Consider the following 14472-nt stretch of genomic DNA (forward strand, 5'->3'; position numbering starts at 1 on the left):
ACGTTCAGTGCCCACGACTGTTGGCTCTGCAGGAAAAGCAGGAAAGAAGTGGGCAGGAGCCCGCATGGCCGAACCCCCGCCGTGGCTCCTGCGGCCGTGCGGGCACTGGCCGGGCAGAAGGCGCTTTCCGGGCTCGGGACGGCGCTCCGGGGGCAGGTGAGCGGCGGCGATGCACGGCTGCCTTTCTCCCGGCGCTGGGCGGTTTTTTCCAGCGTTCCCCAGCCGTGCCAGTCGCCGCCTCGCTGTTCCCCGGCAGCCCAGCGCTCCGGCCGGGATCACCGGGCGCCTCCTCCACTTGGGGAGCGCACCCCGGGGCGGCTCCCCCCGGCCGTACACTGCCTCCCGCCGGGGCTGCTGTGCCGCAAACCGGCTGCCGGTGCCGGCGGAGGGGCGGGGAGAGCGGGAGAAGGCGGGCTAGCTCGGGAGAAGGCGGGCTAGCTCGGGAGAAGGCGGGCTAACGCGGGAGAAGGCGGGCTAGCTCGGGAGAAGGCGGGCTAACGCGGGAGAAGGCGGGCTAGCTCGGGAGAAGGCGGGCTAACGCGGGAGAAGGCGGGCTAGCTCGGGAGAAGGCGGGCTAACGCGGGAGAAGGCGGGCTAGCTCGGGAGAAGGCGGGCTAACGCGGGAGAAGGCGGGCTAGCTCGGGAGAAGGCGGGCTAACGCGGGAGAAGGCGGGCTAGCTCGGGAGAAGGCGGGCTAACGCGGGAGAAGGCGGGCTAGCTCGGGAGAAGGCGGGCTAGCTCGGGAGAAGGCGGGCTAACGCGGGAGAAGGCGGGCTAGCTCGGGAGAAGGCGGGCTAACGCGGGAGAAGGCGGGCTAGCTCGGGAGAAGGCGGGCTAACGCGGGAGAAGGCGGGCTAGCTCGGGAGAAGGCGGGCTAGCTCGGGAGAAGGCGGGCTAGCTCGGAGCGAGCGGGTCCGTCCCAGCGGCGCGGCCAGTGGCGGCGCTGTTGCGCTGCTCTCGCGAGACGGCCCCGCTCTGGCGCTGGGGCGGGCGGCGGCTCTCGCGAGAGCTGCGGCGCCGGAGCCAACATGGCGGAAGGTGAGGGGGGGAGCCCGGGTGAGGGGCCGGGCGGGGCCGGGGACCGCGGCAGCCGGGGGCTCCGCCGCTCCCGGGGCACCGCCGTGTGAGGCTCCCGCCGCTCTCCCGTGCGGGACGGGCTCGGCCCCGCCCGCGGCGGGTGGGGCGGGCCGCCCCCGAGGTGAGCGGGAGATGGCGGGGGCCGCGGGCGGGCACCCCCGGGCGGGGCCGGCCCGGCGCGGGCGGCTTTGCCTCTCAGGTGGGCGCTTGGGGTGGCGGTGGGCGGTGGGAGCCGGCCAGGACGTCCCGCGACCCCAGCCCGCAGGCGGTGGGTCAGGCGGGGCCGCAGGGGGCTCCTGCCCGGCTCGTGGGGCTCATCCCGGGGCCGTCCGGGCTCTCATCCCGCCGTGCCCTGCCCCAGGCGCCGCGGGCGGCGGCTTTCCCCGGTGCAGGGCGGGCTGCCTGTGCTGCAGCCTCCCGGTCACTCGTGCCGGAGTCCTTTTGTCAGGCTCAGGTGAGGTTTGCAGAGCTCCTGGAGTGCTGCTGTTCTGCTTGAAGACTGGCAATCGCGCCATTCAAATTCATTTAACCTTATGGGATTTGAAAAAAAAAACCGCTTGGGTTTTCACAGTTCTACTCGTTTCTGCAAGACAAGCTTCCTCTTTTACTTGGAGGAAACGGAGTGTGCAAACGGAGCTACAATGCTCCAAGTTACAAAGGAAATGAAGTTGCAAACGTGAAAGCAGAGCCTTCAACTCTTGAAGTGCAGCTCTTGGACAGTGGTGAAGTTTTAGAACACTTGTAGAATATTGACTAAGATGGAGCAGATGCTGCTGGACTGGCGTGCATCAGCTGAGAGGATGCTATAGTCAAGCTGGTTTGATAAGTCCTTAGAGGAAAGCCTAACTTCTTGTGTGCTGAAATACCACTGCTTCATATTTAGCTGACCAGCCTCTTGTGCTTGCTTTAAGCCTTGGTGACCCAGTTCTGGAGAGCTTTAGATGTCCAAGTTGGCTTCAAGTAGTGAAACTTTCCCCAAAGAGACCCTCAAGGATGTGAGGCTCTGGCTCGGGGTCCTCCTTTGCAGAATTAACCTGCAGCTGATACAAGCAAGCCCTATTTCAGACAATCTGTACTTCTCAGAGATTCTTCCCTGCCTTAAGTAATTCTCTGATCTTTTGGCTGAAAAAAGCCCATGACCAACGAATGATCGTGTGTGAGCTGGAATAACAAGCTGGAGTTGTCACCCATCTCATTCCTGAGGATGTGTTGGAAGAGGGTCTCATTTTGTCCCTGCAAACGAGGTACCTACCTGCAGCCACACTTTTCTAGTTAAGAGCTACAGTTGAGTCAGCTGAAAAGTGAAAGCCTATTAAGGAAGGGAGCTTGTCAAATTATTAGCTCAGAAGCCAAGTGCTTTTTCTCATAAGGAAGTGTTTCCTCTGTCTAGAAAAATTCTGCATCAGATTTGTTGCAATTGCTACCTGCAGATTGAACATTTTAGTTTGTAATTTCTGGGTTCTGTACTGCTAATACCAGAGGTTTACAGGCAGGCATGGGTAAGAATTGTTGGATTAATGCTTGAGTATAAAGAAGCAGTAGCTGTAGAGCTTTGGGCTGGTAAAGATCAAAAGTATGCAAAAGCGAGGAGGAACAAGAAAGCAGTGACTTGTACATCCTTGGGGAGATAAGGGTCAGAGCGTGGAGCAGTGGAGGGGGTAAGGAAGTAATTTGGTTTTTTGAAATATTTCACTCAGGTCCACTTTGTAAAGAAACAAAGTTTGAATGTATGGCTTCTGGGAGTGCTTTTGGTGGGTGGAATAGGCTGTGTGATGGGTTCCACTAGAGCCTGCCTCTAATTTTTGATATGTGCTGTCTCCTCATTGCCTTTTGCCTCCCTTCTTGATTCAGCTATCTGCTACCTAGGACTTCTGTGCATTCTCCTATTTAAAAGTTACAGTAGCCTTTCCTGAAATCCCCTTCAAAGTCTTTAATATGGAATATAAACTTCTGCCAGTTCATGAGTTCCTGATCAGTCTGCCAGAAAGCTGTTAACAAAAGCTGCTCTTTTTTAGCTGGACTGTGGCTCAGAAGAAGAGGCATCCTCCTCACTGAGGCATTGGGATTGCTGTTTAGCCAGAGGCTTACTGGTATCCGACTAAGCCTGTCCTTTCAGTGTCTTGAGGAAAGGACCATCATTAAGTGTGTGTGTGCCTGCAGTAGTTGTGCTTTTTATTTGTGCACTCTTTAAGTGAGCAATTTATAGGGAAAAGTGAGCCTTTGCTCTTGTGCTGTAAATGTTGATTAACTGGACATTGAGAACTCTTGAATGTGCATTTGAAATGTGCTGTAAGATTAAATACTGTCCTCAAGTGTAGCTACTACACATGTATGCAGGTTGTCATGTAGAATAAGAGAAACTGTTTATTTTACAATTCTTGTAATTGGTGCAGTAAGTAAATACCTGTCAGCCCTTCTCACTGAGTTTGCAGGAAGCATATGATGTCAGTCTGAAAACAAGAGTTCTCAAAGCTTTGGTTCTTTGAGGTACTTTCACTGCTAGTAGGGATTGTCTGGGATTGCCCTGAAATCAGCAGTAACAAGCTGGATTGTTGGTCATGCACTGCTGTTTGAGGGTTTAAGGTAGTTCTGCATTGTATCCTAGTGATTTCAGGCTAATTTGGCGCTAGTCAGCTGACTTTGGTAAAATGGTACTGATTGGTATTTAGCATGGTACAGATTCTTTATTCCCACCTTTGCACTCCCATGGTTTGACTGGAAGATGCAGTATTTCTGTAAGGTGGTGCATGCAATGAGCTTCACTAGGCAGCTTCTTATTCCTAGCATTTGAATTTGTATGCCATCTAAAAATCTTACTGGATAAACAGTGGTGCTGTTCATACACTAAGTTTTGGTGCAGTTCTCAGTGTCTTTTACTCTGGGCTTCTGTCAGACTCCTGCCCTCCCAGCTCTAACGGTAGGACTTGCTTTGTGCCCCAACACTATCATTATGGAGAAATGAGGAAGGAGTAGTTGCTCAAGGAACATGTCCTTCTAGTTCTGGGAACACAAAAACTGCATTCATCTTCACATAGGAAGACTGACCACAGCAGGATTTCAAACCCTCCTTGAGGCTTGGTGTGGTGCTGATGGCACAGTTCTGAAATCAGAGTATATTTCAGTAGAAAGAGAAAGTTTCTCATACCATACCAAAGGAGATGGTATCTCTGAAATTTTGAAGGATGAAGCTAACAAAAAGGCTGTTGAAGGAAGTGCCTGCCAAGCCTGCTTATGTAGTATTAACTGAAAACTAAAATGGGATATGTTGCCTTTTGTTTATCCATTACAACAGTTGTTTAGTTAAGAGAGTTATGAAGAAGCATTTGCTGCAGGGTCTGTAGAGGACAGGCTAAACAAGGTGTTCTGTCTGCAGCAGAGCCAGAGACTGATGCTCTGCCCTGGGGACCTGTGTCAGAGCAAGGCCAAGGTCAGCTGCGCTGTTGAACTTTTCTACAGGAGCAAGAAGAAAATACTGATCAACAGAGCTCAGTTTCTCATTGTTTGTACTAGTGACATTTAGTAAATATTTTGGAAAAGTCGTTGAAATATGTATTCCTGGCTAGTAGGGAGTAATCTTGTAGGAACTTTCCCACCTAAAATCACTGGTTAGTGTCCTAATGTATCCTCCCTGCCCCCTCTTATTTTTGGACTGGTTTGGGATTTGGCCTTACTTGAAAAATCAACTTAATGATAGGGGGAAGATAGTGAAGCACTGTGATTAATAGCAAACATGCAGTTTTTGCAACTAATCCATAACTAAGCACTCATATGTTGGATTGGTTTTAAATACCTGTACAGGTGTTTCCTTCCAGCAGTGAAGTGTAGAGGTTTTTCATAGAGGTGGCCTGGGTTGATTCACCCCAGCATGTTGTAGAGTGACCAGTTAAGTGTGGTGGAAAATACCTGTTCAAGGATCAGATTCCCATGTGCTGTTGCTTTACTGATCCTGAACTGAAATAGCCAATATGGACTTGACTCTGTTTGTTATGTCTTACCAGTGGAGTGCCTCCAATGGAGAAGTGTGCCAGCAGAAAGTAGTTTTATATATTTTTGACTGGCCTTTAGCACATAGATTCTGGGGACAATCTATTTTCCACTCTGGCCATTTTTTGGGGAGTTTCTTAGCTGACAGGTTGAGGAGTTCTAAACAGGTCAGTTAAATACTCTGAGGCAGATATGGTGTTTTAGCATCTGTTCTAATGCTCACTTGTGGTTTAAGCATCAGCTGAAAAGTCAAAAAGCATCTTAACTAGGCTGAAAAACATGGGTAAGAACCAAAGACTTAGTCCTCTGCCCCACCATAATTCCCACAGAAATTGGGACTCCCGTGGCTTTCGGAACTTTACAGCATTCCTGACCAAACAGAATTCAGAACTTTCTTTCTAGGTGGCTTTTATCACTGTGTTATGATTTTCCAATGTGTTCGTGAAAATGATACAAAATAGAAGGTTTAATACTGGGGGTGAGATGCTCAGGTATTTGGAAGGGGAGAGACTCTCCTTGGAGTGTTGTAATTAAACAGTGTGTGCAATCTGAGGGTGAAGTTACCTTCAGATGTCAAACAGAGGAGTGCATTTCTCAACCTTGTAGTAAAACTGTGTGCCTTGCAGAGGAGGTGGCCAAGCTGGAAAAGCACCTGATGCTCCTCCGCCAGGAGTATGTGAAGCTGCAGAAGAAACTTGTTGATACAGAAAGGAGATGCAACCTTCTGGCTGTCGAGGCCAACCAGGACAATGCCAGCGACACCTTCATCAGTCGGCTTCTCGCCATTGTAGCTGAACTCTACCAGCAGGAGCAGTACAGGTAAGGAATCCCCCTCTGGGAAAGGGGAATTACAGGAACCTTTGGTTTTATTGACTGCACTAAGTCCTGGTCTTAGACAAGGAAAATTCTTTGCTGCCAGTTGTGAATAGAGTTGTAGATGGAAGAGCATGCTAAGGTTGTGGCATACTGAATCCAGTTCTTGAATTGAGATCTCTAAGCAGAAGTTTGTCTCTTAGACAAGTTCAGAGAAAGCTAACCATGATCACTGTCAGCAGCAAAGCTCACTTTGAAGAGAAGTTTTGAACTGAACCATGCTTAGTTGATAGATTATTTGCACGACGTGTCTGGAAAAACTGTTACTTTCTTGAAAGGCTTAGTCCTAAAACATTTTCAGTTCTGTATTCCTGTTGTGTGTGAAGATGCCTGAATAATTTCACTTGTCTGGTTGTATTAGTGATATATGTGACTTAGTGATACACTGTATTTTTGAATCTCAGCACAAAATTATGGTTAATAGTTTCTTTTCCATAGGCACACTAAGGGTCCCTTCCATATTCTAGATTCCTGCGCTGATTAAGTTCTGAGACTACTATGATATTTATCAATTTCTTGGCTGTTACTGAAAGCAATGCCAGTATAGTAAAGGAGTTTAGTCATGTAAGGGAAAATCTATCTTAGTTAAAATTTTCTTGCACCAGCATCTCTTCGTGAGCCTCCCTGAGAAAAGGCTCTGTGCCTGCAATAACTTAGTGTAGCCTGGTGGGTAAAAGATTTGTCAGGTAGTATATGTCAGAAGAGTTGGAGCACTTTATTTCTGTTCAGCTTCTTAGCTTTAAAGGCATTGAATAGTTGTCTAAAAGGGCCTTCATATCACAGAATGAGAAAGGTAGCGGGTCCCAGTGCAGGTTTCATTAAGTAACATCTCTGTGTTGTGCTGTAGTTTATAGCAGTGCTTTGATTTGGAAAATAGTCTGGAAAGCACACCTACACAGTCAGAACATTTGCAAGCCATGGGATTTCAAAATGAGCAGGGCAAGGGGATAACCTGGTATAAAGGGTCAGGTTGAAATGGGTGTTCTTGACAGCTGGTCTCCTGGGAACTGGGGATTCTGCCTTGCACTCAGACTACTGTCAAACAGCATTGTTCTCTTGCTGGTCTTGCCTGAAAGCATTGCTGCTCAGCTGACAGTATTAGTATGGACACTGTGACATAAATATTTAACTTCAAGATTGTTGGCTTTTCCTAACTTCTACAATAATTCTCTTGCTGTTTATTCTGAAATGGTTTGAAAAAACAAACCCAACCAAGCACTTGAAATATGAATGACTCATTGCATTTCTGCCTAGAAAAATACAGATTGTCATTTGACAACATGTTCTACTTAACCAATTGTGTTTTAATGTCTCAAACAACTTGAACCTGAATGTGGATACCCAGACACAGATACTGTGGAGATGCTGAATCTATACATACCTACGTGCAGGAGAAGTCTGCATAATACATGTTTGTGCTTTCTTCTCCTCTCAGTGACCTGAAGATAAAGGTTGGGGACAAGCACATCTGTGCTCACAAATTTGTCTTGGCGGCACGCAGCGATACATGGAGTCTTGCCAACCTTGCCTCAACAGAGGAGCTGGATCTGTCAGGTCAGTCACTGCTGAGTAATGTGATGCCTCAGTTGTCTTTAGGGTGACTTGTGAAAGGGCCTGTTGGGAGTAGGTTACTTAAGTGCCTTTCAGTCTCCTGCTGTCCACTAAAAGTGATGCTTAATCTGTTGATTACTGAGCTCTCTCTCTGAAGAGTTGGTAGTGAATTTGTGAACTGGGTGCTAGTGGTAGTTAAATCAATAACCTGCCTTCTTTCTCTTTAACAAACAGGGGTTGAGATTGGTGGCCTGTTTGTCTTTTCTAGAGTCAACTAAACATAATGAAAAACAAATCTATATGGAGGAGCTTGACTTCTTCCTTTTTGAGGAAGGACAGGGCTTTTTGAGGTAGTGTGCATAATTTCTCTGAAGCGTGTCATGGAAATACCTTGCTGCTTGTTAACATAGTGTGTGTGGGAAGTGAATGCAAGTACTGATGTATTATTGAAATTGTTTGCTTTGGCACTTTAATACCTTTGTAGAACAGGTGAGGAAGAGAAGTTTTCTAACAGACCATCTTCTTCATGAGCGTTTTGTTCTGTTGTAGCTGTTTCTTGCATGTACTTACACTGGGCAGTGCTTCTGCAGCTTGAACCTTTCAAAAGGCTTTTCTGTACTTAACAGTGTAGGAGAACCTTATACAATTAATTTATGAGCAATAAAACCAGGTAGAAAGTTAAGCAGGCTTGCTGACTGGCATGTTGAATATTAAGCATTGGCTTCACATTCTGCACTAATTTTATAGTGAATTCCAAGTGCAGACATTCTGGAAAGCAGCGAGTCACAGCAAGCTGGTTTTATGGGACAGCATGGGCTTCCTTGCAACACGATTGGTGGATCTTTCTGCAGCCACAAGAAAACAGATGCCAAGGAGTTTTGAAACTGAGTGCTGTGCTAACAAAAAAATATTACTAAAAAGCTCTTATGTTAATTGTAGTGTCGTTACAGGTGGCAGTCCAAAGCATTTTTAGCTCCACATCTAAGCTAGTCTGAGAATCTCAAATGTAACTGCAGTCTTACATGTTTAACAATGCAAGCACTGCTTAAATGTGTTCTAGTAAATGATACTTTCCACTGTAAAATTGCATTATTGATTTTTTAAAAAAATTGATAAATGACACAAGGATTAGCTTATGAAGTAGCTGGAGCGAGATACAAGCTGTTCCCTGCAGATTGTTTTCTTAAGGGGTTTTCATAAGAATTTGCAAGCTAAGATTGCCTGAATCTTATCTTCAGAATGCAGGCAGCATTTGAGATTGAGCACTTTTAGAGTTCATGTAATCTGTAGAATTTTCTAATCTTTAAAAGAGTACAAAGAGATGAACACATGTTCTCTTATTGAGAGGGAGAAAATGCTCTCTTACCTCTGCCAAGGCAGAGCTGATAGTACATCTCAAGGAGGCTTTCTGATTGCTTTGAGTTTGGCAAAAAATACTTACTAAAACCTTGTGATTCCTTAGAGGCAGTCTGCATGCCAAGTACTTCTACTACTCTGCAAATAATCTGGGCCAACCCTCCATCTAAAGAAGATGTTTTAGGATGGGTATTTTGGTGTCTTTAAGGTTTTTAATTCAAAATGTTTTTTTAAAGAACAAAACAGCTCATTGGACTAAGGTTAATTTTTTTAATGAATGGTATTTCTGTTGTAGTTGATCTGATCTTCTGAAGTTTTTCTTATCCACATCCTTGTAAGATGGATTGTCATTTTAATTGTGAGTGAGTGACAAAGGTCCTTGGCCACTGGGCTTGTGTAGTGTCCCATGGTGCGATGTTCTGTTTTTACCACTGTGTAAAAACATCAGTTTGTGATCAGTCTTGTAAAGACCTGAAATCTAACCAGCTTCTTAAAGTGGCTTTTTTTGCACTTCTCCTAGAAATGGCTACCAGCAGTTTGAAGTGCTTTGTAATTATTACCAAAGTGTAACAGGGTGTAAGTACCTTTGTTGGAATGCAGCAGTTCATAACATATGCTGTTAATTAAAAAGGGGCTTTGTTCTTGTCAGGTGTGGATGTGCATTAGGCCATATGTGAGGGACCAAGGACTTTGTAAGGGCCCCTAAATATGCAACATTGGTGGAGCAGATAGATGTTACAGGGCTCCCTGCATTCTGCACAGTGTCACAGTGTAAGAAGGCTTTCCTGCTTGGTGCCAGCACTGTTGCTCCTTTCAACTTCTCACCAATTTTGCCAGTTTTGACATTATGAACAAAGTACAGTTTCAAAACAAAACTATCTTTTTCTTTTTATGATAGCTGTGACTTTAAGAAGTCAAAGGAATAGCAACTACTGGGATAGGTGATTGTTTTTAAGTATTTTATTAATCCTGTTGCTCCCTGTACCAGATGCTGACCCAGAGGTAACCATGGCAATGCTGCGGTGGATCTACACAGATGAACTTGAGCTAAGAGAAGATGATATCTTCTTGACAGAGCTCATGAAATTAGCTAATAAATTTCAGCTCCAGCTGCTTAGGGAAAGGTGAGTCTTGGTAAATATACTTGAACTCTTAAACCTTGTTTGAACAGAAATAAGATGATAGCTGCTGGCAATAGGATAGATTTTCCAAGTCTTGAGCTTTTAATAATACAGCATGTCATTTAGTTTATCAGGGGAAATGAAGCATTGCTCTAGACTTAAATGTAGGAGACTTCTCATAAGTTTTATGTTTACTTTTCAGTTCTTCTCCCAGCCAAACTAATAACCCTAATCTGGTGTTGAGAGGAGATCAGTAGGATGGTATCAGGTTCAGGAGAGTTGCGAGAAGGGAATTGTTAGAGAATGCTAGGAAGAATCCATGGCAATTAGTTTGCAGTGTTAAAGTGGCACAGGTGAAATGTTTGTAACTTCTGTGTATCTTGTGCAACCTTTCTTCAGACATAAGGTTAATGTAACAGTATGATGCTTTCCCATTCTGCGACTATGATTACACTGTGGCACTAGGGGTTAGATTGTTATCTGGAACTCTTTAGAGTCTTCTAAACAGTTTAGAGTTAGTGAGAAGCCTGAATGTACGAATTGAAATCTCATCAAGTTTTGTACAACTTCAAAGCCTTCAATTTAGTCAAAGCACCCTTTGATAGAACAATCCTTTGCCCAAGGGATGTCTGTAGCAGTACATGACATTCATAAGCTGTGATTTGTATGGCTTCAATGTGAAGCAACTAAATTGCTGTCAAGCGTTCTGACCAGAGAAGTTGAAATCTGTAAGGCCAAGGCTAAAACTGCTTCATGCCTTGTACCAGCCTGACAGCTGCCCTAATGTTGTACTGTGAACTTAGCAGTTGTCTGGTCACAGTAGTCCAGTGACAGGTCCATGTGTAGGATGCCATTCATAATTATGAGATGTTTTTGTAGCTATAGAATCATTGAATAATGGAATTGTTTAGGCTGGAGAAGACCACTAAGAGTGGCCAACAGCCCAGCACTACCAAGTCCATCATTAACCATATCCCCAGGTGCCACATCTACACATCTGTTAAATCCCTGCAGGGATGGTGACTCCACCCCTGCCCCAGGCAGCCTGTGCCAGTGCCTGACTACCCTATCAGTGGGGACATTTTTCCTAATATCCAACCTCAACAACCCCTACTTGTGATCACTGTAGTACATCTTCCCTACTTCACAGCAGTGAATGAACTGCAGTTTGTGCCCTTGGGAGAGCTGGGGTGGATCTCTACTTGCAGACTCCTGCAGTGTGGTGTTATCATGGGACCTTGGCTAGGTGGATTCTGATAGAAGTCTGCTCTTAGGGGAGGTGTCTTCTAGGGCTGCTGATGGAAGTATGTTTATGCAGTTCAGCCTTTAGTAAAGCAAGTCCATGCCATATTCTACCAGCATCTATGAAAAAGAGTTTTAGGACTCTGTTACAGCATGGAAGAGTAACTAAAGCTTTTTGATTACTGACCGCTGGCTTTTCTGTTTTGACAGATGTGAAAAAGGAGTGATGTCACTCGTTAACGTCAGGAACTGCATCCGTTTCTATCAGACTGCCGAGGAGCTCAGTGCCAGCACGCTCCTCAACTACTGTGCTGAGATCATTGCTAGCCACTGGGTGAGTCCTGGCACAAGGAAGCAAGATGAGAAATGTTTGCACATTCTAGAAACTCAGTGGTAGAATTTTGCTTACCTTACCACACTGTCTGACCTCTGTTAGTTGGTCAATTATCTTGAGAATGTCTTGGTGGGGGGGAGTCACTTCTACCCAAAAACTTGTTCTGTTCATTGGAAATACTTCACTGCACAAAGTGTCTTAGTTTCCTAAACATGTGGAAGATAGAAGGGACTGTCTCCTAATAAACAAGAGGGTTGTTTATCAAATCTGACCTCCAAAGTGTTTAGATGTTCATCTGTAGTTGGTCTCTGTCTATACAGATCACAAATCCCAGGCCTGCTTTTACTTCTAAAAATAGTTCATGGAAGCCAGGGCAGTTTATCTTCTGTAATGGAGAGAGAGAGGCAGCCAGTCTTGCAACCAGCTTGGAAGTTTCACTTGGCTCTGATCTCTTATTTTGAAGAATGTTTGATTAACTGAGTAATGAATTAGCCTTTAAAATAAGACTTGTCAACAGTAGACTTGAGGGGGGCTTTAGGTTATTCTAAATCTAAAATGCATACTCTAGATGTGGAGGTTTCTTTCCTTGGCTAATTCTAAGGCAGAGATAAATGTTTTGATATGTTAATACATAAAAATATTATTATATGTGAACCTGTGGGTCAGCAGTTTTAACTCTTGACTTTCTTCTTGACTCCTAACTTTTGATGCTTACCTCTACCTGGAAATGAAGTTGCTTCTGTTTAGTCAAATGAGCACTAGCTCAGACCTAAGATCTTTATATTTCTAAGCTTCTGTTTACTTTTATTCATAATTTTATGAATCAGTCTTCAATAGTTGTAGAACTTTTTGTCAGTGTTAAGAATAAGTTAGTAGAGGATTATTTTAAAGACTAGATGTTAATCCACCATAGTAACATTAAAATACTACTTTTCCATGTCTGTAGACAAAAAGGAATAAAAATTTCACTAACTGATCTTGAAACTAAAATTAAAGATTTAAAACTTCCTGATTGTTTCTTCCTAATCTTAAAAGACTATCTGGGATTGTTCTTGCCAAAATGTTATCAAAATTGAACTTTTAACTGAACTTGTTTTGTGAACTTCAGAATTACATTGTGCAGTGCCTTGTCCATAAGTAAAGCAGGAGTGTTGCTTACCCTTCTCTTTTTTAATTGCTCCTAGGATGACTTGCGTAAAGAAGACTTCAGCAGCATGAGTGCTCAGCTATTGTATAAAATGTTCAAGTCAAAGACAGAATATCCCTTGCATAAGGCCATTAAAGTTGAGAGAGAAGATGTAGTCTTTTTGTATCTTATTGAAATGGATTCTCAGGTATAGTGAGACTGACTTGCTCTATCTAGAATGTGATGTTTCAAATAATTAGTTCCTAAGTACCAGTCTGAACCTTGTTAGTGGTTTTTGTCACTAATTCTTATTTGCATGTTTAGCATTGCCACAGCTACTTCTGTGTCTGTAATGGAGATCAATCTAGGAGTAGCTTCACGAGGACATAATTTAGAATGATTAATAATGCTTAAAACATCTTGCATGCAACTGAATATATCTAATAAAATCCATTACCTGATATTGCTATGCCCATTTAAAGCTGGGTGGTTATAATAGACAACTTTCCTGCTTCATGATAGTTCAGTAAAAATAATTTCCTTGAACAACTTTTCTGTTGAAAGCTGAAGTAACAGGTGTTTGTTCTGCTTGGATGAAAACTCCAAACAAGTAGCAAATAAATTGTCCCCCACCAAAGGGGAGGGAATAATTATTCAAGTACCTTTAATGTCAGTTGGCTGTGTTTGTGTTATAGCTTCCTGGGAAGCTCAATGAATTGGATCACAATGGAGATCTTGCTCTGGATCTAGCCCTGGCCCAAAGATTGGAGAGTATTGCAACTACACTAGTCAACTACAAGGCTAACGTAGACAGGGCAGACAAGAGAGGCTGGAGTCTGCTCCATAAAGCCATCCAGAGAGGTAAGTAGATGGGATATGAAGCTTTGTTAATTTCCAGTTGTTCCCAGCGTGGAATACATATTTCAAAGTCTATTCCTGTATCATGTTGTAGTTGACATTGCAGTTAGAAAATTGTAGTGAAGTATGAACTTTGTCCTATTTTCTTTTTTTGTTTGTTTGTTTGTTTGTTTTTTTGGTTTTTTGGTTTTTTTTTGACATAAAAGCAAACAGACTATTATTTGAGATCTGAGAGCCAATCTGCTGTGGCTGGGGAAACTTATGTTGTATGATATCCAGGTGCAGTCTAGTATAACATTGCCTGCTAAAAGAAGAAATACAGGGAGACACTGAGAATGTTCTAGTTTGACAGTATTCTTTCTGACAAATAGTTGAATTGAGCAGCACAACATAAGGGTCACAAAGATGAAGTCTTTTCCTAGACTTGGCTTGAATGCAGCATATGCTTCTTTGAGATATGGTTAACAGTAAGGGTCTTCTCTACTGCACAGCAGTTTCAGAAGAGGAAAATCTGACTGAAAGATGAGTAGCAAGTGGATTTACCTCTGTCCAGCCTAAATATTTTCTGCTCTGGTGCAGTTACCAGAGTCGAGTCTGAGTACAACTACATGATTATATTGAGCTGTTCTCCACCTTAGAGTTGAAAATGCATCTTATGAGAATTGGAGCACAGCAGGTTCTGGTTGCCATGGCCACAGTACTCTGAAGGCTTTGGATCAGCAGCATCTTGGCCTGTGGTCAACGTGTGGTAAAAATCTGCAGCAAACACCACCTTGTGCTGCTCGTTATTCCTGCAATGTCTTTGGCAGCTCTGTTCTAGAAAGTTTATTTCTAGCACCAAACTGTCTCGGACCCCTAGAAGTAAAGGAAGAAGTTGGGAGCTGTATTTTAAGCTCACAATATTTGAATTAATCTCCTACATGTCTAAACAGGGTAATACTGGCATCTGA

At 44.2% G+C, this 14472-nt stretch overlaps 1 protein-coding gene across 2 annotated transcripts in view; it reads left to right on the forward strand.

Annotated features, from left to right (window-relative positions):
• Positions 1–890: 890 nt before the first annotated feature.
• ANKFY1 (ankyrin repeat and FYVE domain containing 1) overlaps positions 891–14472 on the forward strand; it is a 31774-nt gene continuing 18192 nt past the window's right edge. The window contains exons 1-7 of one of the 2 annotated variants that reach the window (XM_068210208.1): positions 891–1038; positions 5688–5880; positions 7370–7488; positions 9830–9965; positions 11415–11538; positions 12723–12872; positions 13360–13525. In XM_068210208.1, coding sequence (XP_068066309.1) covers positions 1029–1038; positions 5688–5880; positions 7370–7488; positions 9830–9965; positions 11415–11538; positions 12723–12872; positions 13360–13525 — 898 coding nt within the window. In that variant the 5' untranslated portion in view covers positions 891–1028. Of the gene's footprint in view, positions 1039–1194; positions 1532–5687; positions 5881–7369; positions 7489–9829; positions 9966–11414; positions 11539–12722; positions 12873–13359; positions 13526–14472 lie in introns of those variants that run through there. The other variant, XM_068210207.1, reaches the window with a different exon arrangement.

Source organism: Anomalospiza imberbis, chromosome 20, assembly GCF_031753505.1.
Source record: "Anomalospiza imberbis isolate Cuckoo-Finch-1a 21T00152 chromosome 20, ASM3175350v1, whole genome shotgun sequence".
Lineage (NCBI taxonomy): Eukaryota > Metazoa > Chordata > Aves > Passeriformes > Viduidae > Anomalospiza > Anomalospiza imberbis.